Here is a 12766-nt window from a genome sequence, read left to right as displayed (position 1 = left end):
GGAAATCTTATTTTTTACAGCCTTTATTTCCCCATTTATGAATCTATTTTTTTTGTTTGCTTCAGAAAGCATTATGTTAAAAAATGTATTTTCTATATTTGTGCTGCATAACTGTTAGATTTCACAAGAACCAGACTTAACTGGGAATAACAGAAACTAAACTAAAATACCTTTTTATGACTCCACTTTTAGATACATGATATATTACGAAACTTGAAACCTTTACAACCCGCCTGCAGTAAACATGAAAAGCAATAACACTAGACTGTGCCGAGAAATTGAACACTGTAAAATGTTTTAAAATTATACCAGTTAGTGCATTAAAGCATTAAGCTTTGTATCAGTAGAAACCTGGTAGTATGTTCAAATTATGGTACTCCCTTTGTGAGATCATTTTACACCGTGGAATTTATAAATATTAATTTCAGTCTGTTAGCAGGCAAAAACATAGTAGGTTGTGTATATTATATGTGGGTTGTTATTATCATAATCACTCAGCTGAGCCCATTACTAATGTAAACAAGCTCATTACTGCAAAAAAACATTCCTGCCCTCTCCTGGTGACAAATCAGAAGTACATACAAATAAACAAGTTACATATCTAGTATTTACTGTTAAAAATAGCTAGAGTAAATCTTGTTTGCGGTTGACAGCATGCGGGTGAAGAAGACAAAAGCTAATTAAAAAGGGATTGAAATCTTTATTTAGCCTAATGCAGTGAGTGCAATAGTTACCCATAATCCAGGGTTAACACTGTGAACTCTGGGGGTGAAGCATGGTCTACAGCAGGAAGAATCTCAGAAACAACACTCATACTCAAAAAATGTTGCGTTTGCAACAGTGGACCTTAAAACTACAAGGAAAGAGCTTACAAATAGTGTATACACTGATTTAGTATAAATAGAAATGTGTATTTGAACATATTTGAACTCTACTGTGGGCTGAACGTCAGCTTTTCATGAGGAATGTGATCAGCTGCTCTGGTCCGTCATCAAGAGGAGATGATGCTCTTTGCTGTTTAACCTAACACAACTCTTCATTTTAGGCGTTGTAGGATGATGAGGACACTTTTCCTCCGTGGCCCGTCCAGTTAGTGTGGATGAACTTCCCAGGGTTTGATAGCAGCTCATAAGTATGGGCACCGAAGTAGTCCCTCTGTGCCTGAATAGTGACACAATGTTGGAGGTGATATTAGCTCATCCAATGAGAAATACTGGGAGTGAACAAATGCTTAGTTCACCCTAAAATAACATTTCTGTCATGAATTACTGACCCTCATGTCGTTCCAAACCCGTAAGATTTGTGTTCATCTTCGGAACACAAATGAAGATATTTTTGCTTTCTGACCCCCTATAGACTGCGTTATTACCACTTTCAAGGCCCAGAAAGATAGTAAAGAGGACATCATTAAAATTGTCCATGTGACTACAGTGGTTCAACCTTAAACGAGAATACTTTTTGTGCGCAAAAAAACTAAAATAACGACATTATTCAACCATTTCTTCTCATCCGTGTCAGTCTCTGACGCTTTTTTACGTTGTAAAGAGTGCAATGCTTCCGTGTTCTATGTCAGAACGGTGGCTCTGTATTGGCCGCTGCTGTTCACGTGAGCACCACACCGCATATGACGCTGGAGCTGGCCAATACGGAGCCGGCATTCTGACATAGAACCCGGAAGCACTGCACTGTATTTGCAACATGAAAAGCTTCAGAGACTGACACGGATGAGAAGAAATGGTTGAATAAATTAGTTATTTTTCTTTGGTTTGAAGATGAACGAAGGTCTTACGGGTTTGGAATTAATGACAGAATTTTTATTTTTGGGTGAACTAACCCTTTAAGTATTAAAATAAAAAGGCTAATGCAAGAGTACTAATTATTGATAACACTACAAAAAGTGCTCAGGCCCTAATTATTTATTAACCCTACCATATGAATACTAAGGGCTTCAAATGGCTATTACCATAAATGTTCACGTGTAATCCCTGTGATCTCCCATAAGGCTAGTTAGAGAGGGGGAGAGAGGTTTACCTGCAGCAGGTTTGCTGGGAGCATGTTGTGCCTGTAACCGTCATAGAAGGACAGGGCGGTGGTGAAACACGGCATGGGGATCCCCTGCTGCACACCTGTACTTACTACCCTACGCCATGAGTCCTGCAAAACACAATCCACGTTTATATACTAAATAAAACACATTCAACATTGTTATAGTAACAACTAGTCTTTAGATTAGTTTTCAAGGTAAACCAGGGTTTAGGTGGCTAGCCAGGTATGTTTCAGTTTAGTTTGTGCCAACCCTGAGTTTTAGGCACCGTGAAAGTGGCTTGGCTTTTAGCAGTGTTCTTCGCCATAGTAACTTACACTCCACAGCTAACCTGATCCGGGGCAGGTTATGTTCTGGGTAAGAGATCTCATACCAAAATTTGTCACACGTCGGCCCAATAAAGCCACACCCCTGTTTCTACTCCAAATTTAAGGTCACTACATACCAAATAATTTTTGAAGACAAAATTGTCTGGCTTTTAGCAATGCTTATTTCAAATAATTTTGTATGATTTAAGATATTTATGTAATTATTATACCCGTAATCCATAACACATGTACACTTTTAGTTTATGAATTATTAAGCACTTAGTTTAAATGAATATAAATAGAAATACGCTTTAGAATCAATAGACAAAGCTATAAAAATGACTACATGTGATTTTACATAAACTAACTTCACAACTTTTACTTGCACTGATATAGCAAGATCTTTCATACATTTTAAATACTTTAAACTCATATCATACGTTTTAAAATAATATTGTCACTGAATACATTCATTTAGATAATATTATTTTGAAAATAATGGCAGGATGTGTTATCTAGTATAATAATGTTTGCTATACTATAAATTGACTGATCAAATTCGATACTGCATTGGAACCCTGTAAATGCACACACACAAAAAATTTTTGTATTTTGCTTTGCTGTAGTAATTGCATTCTACAGTATTAAAATGAATATACTTAATGTATGATTATAGCACGTATGTGCCCCTATGAATGAATGAATGAATGAAATAATTTGTCATAGTACAGGTGAAGCAGAAGTGTCAGATCAGTTTGGACTTAGCACATTCATTTTTAGGTGCACTTTTCATATATCCATTCATGTAAACGGTCTTTTACATGAATGGATATTATGGCTGCTATTAGTGCCGCTGATTTCTCTTCTGTGCCTTTAGTGGCACTATAACAGGACATGGAGTAATTTGTGGTCACTTCCTGTACCTGACAGTCCTGTACAGCCTTACTGAAGAAGTTATCCAGCAGCAAACTCTGCAGCTCTGAGTTCCGGTCAAACGCTTCCTTGATCTTTCCCAAGAAAACACTGCGAATGTAAGATTCATAACCATTATTCATAGCTAATCTACAGTTAAGATATTATAAAACCAAACAGTTTCCTCATTTCTGTGCGTGTGGGATTTTTTACATGAAACATTATTCACCACTTCCTAGTGTTCACAGAGTTACAACATTATGATTTCATTGTTGAGTATTTCAGCAGAGATGCCTTTCTTCATAAGCAATATGAATATAGCATATAATCTAATTTAAATCATTGTGAGCAAAAGCCTGGTCACCTGCGGATGATGCAGCCGCCTCTCCACATCAGGGCAATAGCACCGTAGTTAAGAGACCAGCCAAACTCCACTGCAGCCTGTCGGAGCAGCATGAAGCCTTGGGCATAAGAAATGATCTTTGAGGCGTACAAAGCCTGAAAAAGAAACAACAATAAAAATCCATCATATTAAAACAACCCTCCACTAAAAAAAAAGGGCTAAACAGTGCTAATACTGCTCTAAACATGTGCTAAACGTCAACTTATTTACATTTGAATATGAATTAGGGCTGTCAAACAATTAATCGCGATTAATCACATCCAAAAGAAAACAGTTTGTTTACAAAATACATACATGTATATTTAAGAAATATTTGCATATATATATGCATATATATATATATATATACAGGGAGTGCAGAATTATTAGGCACGTTGATTTTCTGATCATATTTTTTTCCAGGCACATTTGACCAATTCCAAACCACAGTAATCCTAATAACTACTATTGATTTAGTATTTAATAATGTATAAGTGATTTATAATTGTTCATGAAGGCTGGAAATGAAAATCACCTTATATTCAGGTGTGCAGAATTATTAGGCATGTTTTCTTTTACAGATAAATTGAGCCAAAAAAGAGATTTAACTCAGACTGAAAAGTCAAAAAGTATTAAATGCCCATGAGAAGGATGCAATACTAATGCAATACTAGACATTGCAGTTAAGGCATGACCACTGGACAGTGAAATGCTCGTTGGGTCAGCAGGATCTGACAAAAACAGGTGGTGAAGAAAAGACACCTGTTAACTGCAAAAGAATTAAGAATTAAGGTGAAGAATTAAGGGTGAAACCATCAGGAACCCTTTAGTCTCCAGCGCCACCATTTTCCCGAGCTGCAACCTACCTGGAGTCTCCAGAAGTGCAAGGTGTCAGGATCTCAGAGACTTCAGTTAGGTAAAGAATCCTAAAAAATGACCCCCACTAGATAAGAATCACAAGCTGAAGTGTTGTAAAATACATGAAGAAGGTTTTTTTATAGGCTTTATGGACAGATAGGTTGAGAGTGACTCTTGAAGGACCAGCACCACATCCTCTAGTACCACTGTTTGAAGAATTCATCTTCCAGAATCAGTACGTTTTGGGAGTTCATTTGTAGTCCATCTCTGCAAAACGGACTTCAGGATGGACTAAAATGAACTCCCAAAACGTACTGCCAGATTCTGGAAGATGAATTCTTCAAACAGTGGTACTAGAGGATGTGGTGCTGGTCCTTCAAGAGTCACTCTCAACCTATCTGTCCATAAAGCCTATAAAAAAACCTTCTTCATGTATTTTACAACACTTCAGCTTGTGATTCTTATCTAGTGGGGGTCATTTTTTAGGATTCTTTACCTAACTGAAGTCTCTGAGATCCTGACACCTTGCACTTCTGGAGACTCCAGGTAGGTTGCAGCTTTGGAAAATGGTGGCGCTGGAGACTAAAGGGTTCCTGATGGTTTCACCCTTAATTCTTCACCTTAATTCTTAATTCTTTTGCAGTTAACAGGTGTCTTTTCTCCGCCACCTGTTTTTGTCTGACCCTGCTGACCCAACGAGCATTTCACTGTCCAATGGTCACGCCTTAACTGCAACGTCTAGTATTGCATTAGTATTGCATCCTTCTCATGGGCATTTAATACTTTTTGACTTTTCAGTCTGAGTTAAATCTCTTTTTTGGCTCAATTTATCTGTAAAAGAAAACATGCCTAATAATTCTGCACACCTGAATATAAGGTGTTTTTCATTTCCAGCCTTCATGAACAATTATATATCACTTATACATTATTAAATACTAAATCAATAGTAGTTATTAGGATTACTGTGGTTTGGAATTGGTCAAATGTGCCTGGAAAAAAAATATGATCAGAAAATCAACGTGCCTAATAATTCTGCACTCCCTGTATATATATATATATATATATATAAATAAATACACACATACATGTATGTATATTTAAGGAAAATGTGTTATATGTACAGTACTCACACATATATTATGTAAACACATACTTTTATTTTGGATGTGATTAATCGCGATTAATCGTTTGACTGCCCTAATATGAATACATGAAACTTGGATATAAATAATCTAGATTTTACTACTAAATCTATCCCACCTTTCTAATATCTTCAAGAAACTGTGTCTTGTTTCCAGTGAACTTGACACCCTGGGGGCCAGAGAGGCTCTTACTAGCCTGAACCCTCTCATCCTTCAGAGAGGACAGACATCTGGCAAAGACAGCTTCCCCTGTGGGTGAAAGACAACACAAACAATCAGCTCCAGTGACAGACTGCATCTCTGCTCGCATAATTCAATTAGAATCACCATTAGACCGTCACAGACCACATGAGGAAACATGTAGAAAGAATTGTAGAAAAAGCAATACAAACATATATCCATATACACAGAATTATCTCTCTATTATTAATACTGTGGCTATCAATAAAATGTATCAAAAGCCAACTAATTTAAATAATAAATAAATATAATTATTATCATTATTATTACTAAAATACAATCATATAAACTATTCAAAAGGTTTTTTAATAATAAGCTGCATTTATTTGATAAAAAATACGGTAAAATATTGTGAAATATTATTACAATTTTTTTACTTTTTTGTTGTCATGGCAAAGCTGAATTATTCAGTGTAACATGATCCTTCTGAAATCATTCTAATATGCCGATTTGTTGCAAACTTCATATATTACAAAATGGCCAGGACTTTTCTTTGTCAGGTAAAGTTCACCTATGACTTTATATAGAGCAGTTCTAATAAGCCATTATTCACTGAGCCTTCAATACACACCAGTCATGTATTATTGACTTCACACAATATCTGGTACCAGGCCCTGGCACTGTTGAGAATGGTGGTAACGCCATTCTCAATGGTGTACTGAGTAATCGGCAGATCTTACCACATCAACAAACACAAGAGACTGGAAGCAAAATCCTGAACTCAGCATGACTTTGTATTATATTATCACCCAACCCAAGGCCAACAAGTGTGGGAAGAAACGAGTGGAGGAAGGGAAAAAAAATAAAAAATTCAAGAGGAAAACAGCCAGTCAGGGTGAACTCAGCACTGGAATGCAGCCTATTGTGAGACGAAAACCCTTCTCTACAAGCATACAAATCATATCTACTCTCTGACGCTCGGCTCCAGTGCTGCACAAACAGCCTTTTGTTGTCCACACACATCAATTTAACTGACACTAAATATACAAGCTCATGTCCTGATCTAACAAATACACATCAAGTCAGGTCAAGTTAATTTGTATAGCACTTTTAGTTTTCACAATACATATCTTTTCACAACAGCTTTATAAAAACATTATGCATCAATGTTGACAATAAGTTCAACTGTTTTTTTTGTCCATGTATTGCTCAATCCTGAAGTAGCATCATGTTTCAAGTTTCCAAACCATCAATCCACCACGGATCTCCATGATCATTTTTTTCTGCTGGTCCAGGCCAATATTTCTGATTGGTAAATGGGTTTTTAATGGATTAGGATAGTTTTTAGGATTTTTTTTTAAATGTTAAAGGGGTGGTTGATTATGATTTCACATTTTAAACTTTAGCTAGTGTGTAATGTTGCTGTTAGAGCATAAACAATAACTGAAAAGTTAAAAGCAGTTAAAGAAATTGCTCTTTAAGGACTACAACAAACAGCTGCTAGGGACAAGACAAGCTTCCTCCCGGGTTAGTGATGTCGCTAACCGTGAAATTTTCATAAACCCTGCCCCCGGGAACACTCAACAAAGGGGGTGAGGCCATGTTGATGTTAATTCATATTATCATGACAGAATATGCTAATCAATGACTTGAAGATAGTTAACTCCACACCAGCTACATAAATTCATCAACTAACCATTCAGGAAAATCTCGCATTCTACATGTTGTCAGTTCTTCTTGAGTCTCTCCATCATTGTCCGACTCCAGTTTGAACATAAAATGCTGAACAGTTTCATTGCCTGTCTGCATGAGGTAATCAGAGCTGCTAATGCAAGCTCTTGAAGCTCTGCCCAATGAGCAGTAGCTCATTTGCATTTAAAGGGATACCCACAAAAAGGTGACAATTTTAACATGCTATGTGGGGTATTTTGTGCTAAAACTTCTCATACACACTCTGGGGATATCAGAGACTTATTTTACATCTTGTAAAGAGGGGCAATCAACCACCCCTTTAAGTTTATTATTAGGAATACATTTTTATATCTGCTAAAAAAACATTACTGATCTAAACCTGCTCACCTTTATGTAAAGCTGTTTTGAAACAACGTGCACTATGAAATGTGCTACTAAAATCAATAAATGAGACTTGACTATTACAAAATCAAAAAATATATTCAAATGCTAAATAACTAAGTTTGGATGGCATAATATATACAAATCGATTAATCGTGATTAATCGCATCCAAAGCAAAAGTTTGTGTTAACATAATCTAAATATTTTATAAATAAATAATACATGCATGTGTGTACATAATAATTATACACAATACACACACACACACATACATTATGTAAACATGATTAATCGATTTGACAGCACTTATAAATATTTATGAATGTTACATTTTCAGTGGCAATGCACACTGGCCCATCCTTATTGTTGAGCCCTACACCAAAAGCCACAGCATAAGAGAGAACAGAAAATCCCACTTATGTCACATCAGCTGAAGAGGTGAACAGCAAAGCTGCTTATGGAGACGCTTCATTCAACATGTTCTTGTAAGGCCAAGCGACTCTCTGCTCTGTATCTAAATAACAGAAAAACACACCCATACCTGGGAAATTATGCAAGAGTTCATCTTACCGATCAATGTGACAGGTGTGCCATATTCCAAAGCGGAGATGGCCGTCCATTTCCCTGTGCCTTTCTGCCCGGCGCTGTCTCTGATTTTGGGCAACAGGTGAGTGCCATCTGCGTCCTTAAATTTCAGGATGTTGGCAGTGATTTCAATGAGGAAAGAGTCCAGCTCGGTCTTATTCCACTGATCGAAGGCCTGATGGGCAAACCAGACACAGAAACTTAATCTCAAGAGGAAGTAGACCATAACAGCTCTTCAGAAGGAACAGGGTGAGGTGGATTTCAAAATACAAATGAAACAAGGAAGGGGGAAATAAAAAAAGGACAATACAAAGGGGAATTAAAGAATTACAACATCAGGGACTGTTCATCTACATTATAAAAAGAGTAGTAATTAAAGGAAGTTGATGTCTAACCTGAGCCATTTCGTCATGGTCCATTCCCAGCACATCCTTCATCAGATGATAAGCTTCACAGATCAGCTGCATATCACCGTATTCAATACCATTATGGACCATCTTAACAAAATGTCCTGCTCCTTCATCTCCAACCTACAGGAATAAAGATAGAAAATTTGAAAAACAAAGTCAGCCTATATAAATATATACACATCAACTGATAACTAATACTCACCCAGTCACAGCATGGCTCTCCTGTGCCCACCTTGGCGGCAATGCTCTGGAAAATCTCTTTTATGTGTGGCCTGAGGGAATAAAATGAAAAATTAGATTCCATAAATGTCAACCAGTGAATATACAAAACTATTATATTGTTTGGACTTGGACATGTAATAATAATACATGTTTCCTAAGCACCAAATCAGCATATTAGAATAATTTCTGAAGGATCACGTGAAGACTGGAGGAAATTCATCTTTGCTATCACAGGAATAAATTATATTTCAAAATATATTAAAATAGAAAACAGTTATTTTAAACTGTAATAATATTTCACTGTATTTTTGGTCGGCATAGGACCTTTTGAACAGTAGAGTATATTTTATGATCATGATTATCATTATTTTTAGGTGACCTTCTTTAATACATGCTTGTCCTCACCAGGCATCCTTATGTCCTCCAGGCATCAGAGAGGGTCCATAACGCGCCCCTTCTTCTCCCCCACTCACTCCACTACCCACAAACAGAAGATTCTTCTCCTTCAAGCTCTTACAACGTCTCTATGTGAGGAGCATGAACATTTAGATCAAATACTGCATCACCTCATATAAAATCACAAACTCTTATTGGTCTCAAACTCACCGTTGTATCTCTGTACTCTGAATTTCCACCATCAATAATGATGTCACCACGTTCAAGAAGAGGAACCTACAATATTCGGAAAAAAAGTTGGTTACTTGATCACTTTGGCATGGTGACAAAGCAAACTAGGACTGCCGATTCATGGTGACATTTACCAGTTTATCGATGAAGTCATCGACAGCCTGTCCTGCCTTGACGAGGAGGATGATGCGACGAGGTTTTTTGAGTTTAGACACCATGTCTTCAAGGGACTCGGCCCCGATCACCTTAGTGCCTTTGGCTTCATTGCTTAAAAAGTCATGGACCTTGGAGACGGTCCTGTTGAACGCACATACCTGAGGAATGACAAGAGTTATAACTTCTTAAACATGCCGTGAACCATCAGAACAGGTTGTGCAAGAAAATGGAGAAATCTAACTGCACTGGTGACTTACCACAAATCCATGGTCATTCATGTTCAGGACCAGATTCTGACCCATCACAGCCAGACCAATGAGAGCAATATCCGCTCTGTGGAGTCAATAATATAGGGATTTATGAGGGGGGGGACTATATTTGATTACAGAGTGCAAACTCATTTAAATGAGTGATTATGACAAATGTCAATCTGGTTGGATGACCATAGAGGAGATTTCAACATTAAGTCCGAGTCTGAACCGAAAAAAAAGTGCTTAATAGTAAGTCGATAGATCAGTATAGATAGAATTAATGCTTATAATGTGCAATAACTGACACTAAAGCACATTATATCACATTTAATTATGATATAAACAGGCAAAGGTGCTACAGAAATTCAGTATCATATTACTAACTGTTTTAAACGCAAAATTCATACTTACTGAGCCATGGTTGAAGGTTGGTTCTGTCCTAAAATGACACTTTCGATGTGTGTTTTCACTACTGCAGCACCGTCTCTGATGAACTTCCTCATTCACGGCCTGAGCAGCAGCACTACACCAACTCCCAATGAACACGCCTGAAAGATGACAGAAGCCGTGGCGTCATCCGCATCTCCATCTGTGATTGGCGGAGGTTCTCTGAGCAGAGATTGGAGGCTGTTCATTGGCTGTCTGGTTCTATCCCTCCCCCGTCTGTTCTTCGCCCACTGTGTCAGACGAAGCTGTACTAGTTTTTGGCATGAAAGCAAATGGGGAAATAGATTTTCTGTGATGAACTCTGAGACTGACGCAGTTGCGCCACTATAGTGATGTGTGTAACGTATGATTTCATCAAACAGATTAATTATTAAATAGATTACTACATTTACAGATGACGACTTCATTACATGCAACGTTTAATTGCGAAAATACTGCATATTAAAGGGTTAGTTCGCCCAAAAATGAAAAATCTGCCATTTTTACTCTCACCCTCATGTTGTACCAAACCCGAGAGACCGAACACAAATGAAGATTTGATGAAATCCGAGAGCTCGCTGACACCTCCATAAACAGCTATTTAATCACATTATTGAATTCTAGCTAGTTGAAGCAAGTCAAGTTTCCACTTCTAACATGTTTATATTATGATATTTTTAAGTTAAATATAGCCTATGATTTAGTTTACTCAAATGTTTCAGAGGAATTAAAATGTATGATTAAAAATCTGCAAGTTCTGCTTACTTAAACTTTACATTTCTTAACATTAAAAAAATGTAAGGCAATCTTTTTTGAGTTTTGCCAACTTATTCGGGTTTACAGTGTAGTAATAGCTATAATGAGTTACATGTTTTTAATTATTTCATAGCCTATAGATGTTCCTGTTATTTATTATTAATACGTAGGCTAAAACAGGTAGATTTAAAATGTTCTAATGTTAATTTACATACAAATGCAAAAAACAAAACAGACTTTTGTTCATCTTCTCGGAACACAAATGAAGATATTTTAAATGAAATCGGAGCAATTTCTGTCGCTCCATTGACAGCTACGCAACTACCACTTTGACGCTTCAAAAAGCTCAAAGAGATCGTAAAACTAATCCACATGAATTGAGTGGTTTAGTCCAAATTGTCTGTTTATATGTGAATAAAAAGACTAAATTAAATCTGTACATCATATAAAGTGTTCATCATAAAAATCATATCAAGTCTCTTCAGATAACTTGTAGTATAGGCCTACCACCCGATTCATATGAATTAGTAGTATGATATTTTGATGAACTTTTTGAAGCGTTAAAGTGTTGCGTAGACTGTCAATGGAGGGGGAAAAAAATCGCTCAGATTTCATTAAAAATATCTTCATCTGTGTTCCAAAGAGGAGCAAACGTCTTACGGGTTTGGAACAACTTGAAGGTGAGTAAATGATGACAATTAAAATTTTTGGGTGAACTATCCCTTTAAGACAAAATAGCCCATCTAACCAGCAATTACTATTAATTTTTTAAACATGAGAAATGTTACTTGAACCAAATAATGGACTTTGAAACCAAGACACTACTACGCTAATGTGGACAAGATAAAAATTAGATATTTAATGCAAAGTATTGTGGAAAGATAGACAGAAAACAAGATCCATTCTTGGTCTAATGCACTGGTTGTAATTTTATTTTTTTACCTCATTCACTAAACAGGTCAATGGTGCAAGATTACCATACACAGAATTAAGATATATGCATTACACATCTAGGCTATACAGCGAATGGATTATAATTATTACAAATACAGGAGACATATTTACATTTTAATCCAAGTTCCATACAACATGAAATATTTACAAAATAAGTATGAAAATGAAGCCAATCTGACAAATAATGTACAGTGTTAATGCCACGGCTGAACTGTTTTCTGTTGTTTCGTCACAATGAGAGGGAATGATGTTCATCTGGAAACAATAGGCCTCCGATAGGGGTGATACAGTAAAGCCAGGGTTGCTTCAAAGGCAGCATGGGGAAAATGCATGAGTGAGCACAAAAACAAAGATGTGAATGCATCCGGAAAAAAGCAAAACGTAATGTTTTCTTTCAAAAAAATATATTCCCTGATGTTTGAAAATGAACAGGCCTCATCATAACTCTGCCCTCCATATCTAAACTACATGTGAAAAAG

General features: G+C 36.6%; 1 protein-coding gene across 1 annotated transcript; it reads right to left on the bottom strand.

Moving 5' to 3' along the window:
* Positions 1–58: 58 nt before the first annotated feature.
* On the bottom strand, positions 59–10709 carry pgd (phosphogluconate dehydrogenase). Its single transcript, XM_079803163.1, has 13 exons — positions 10563–10709; positions 10158–10233; positions 9879–10058; positions 9724–9789; positions 9523–9641; positions 9098–9167; positions 8881–9015; positions 8471–8660; positions 5765–5895; positions 3629–3762; positions 3276–3375; positions 2032–2154; positions 59–1161 (listed from the first exon to the last, which is right to left on the bottom strand). The coding sequence occupies exons 1-13, from the start codon at positions 10652–10654 to the stop codon at positions 1042–1044; spliced, it is 1536 nt and encodes a 511-aa protein (XP_079659289.1). The 5' UTR covers positions 10655–10709; the 3' UTR covers positions 59–1041.
* Between the last annotated feature and the right edge of the window lie 2057 nt (positions 10710–12766).

The sequence above is a fragment of the Gobio gobio genome, assembly GCF_949357685.1.
Source record: "Gobio gobio genome assembly, chromosome: 21".
Classification (NCBI taxonomy): Eukaryota; Metazoa; Chordata; class Actinopteri; order Cypriniformes; family Gobionidae; genus Gobio; species Gobio gobio.
Note: the sequence above shows the minus strand (reverse complement) of the source record. Positions and strands in the feature narration are given on the sequence as shown.

Coding starts and splice junctions, on each gene's coding strand:
- pgd (XM_079803163.1), bottom strand. CDS start 10,654: ATGAGGAAGTTCATCAGAGACGGTGCTGCAGTAGTGAAAACACACATC. Junction 10,234..10,562: donor CAACCTTCAACCATGGCTCA/GTAAGTATGAAT, acceptor TTGACTCCACAG/AGCGGATATTGCTCTCATTG. Junction 9,790..9,878: donor ATGACTTCATCGATAAACTG/GTAAATGTCACC, acceptor CGAATATTGTAG/GTTCCTCTTCTTGAACGTGG.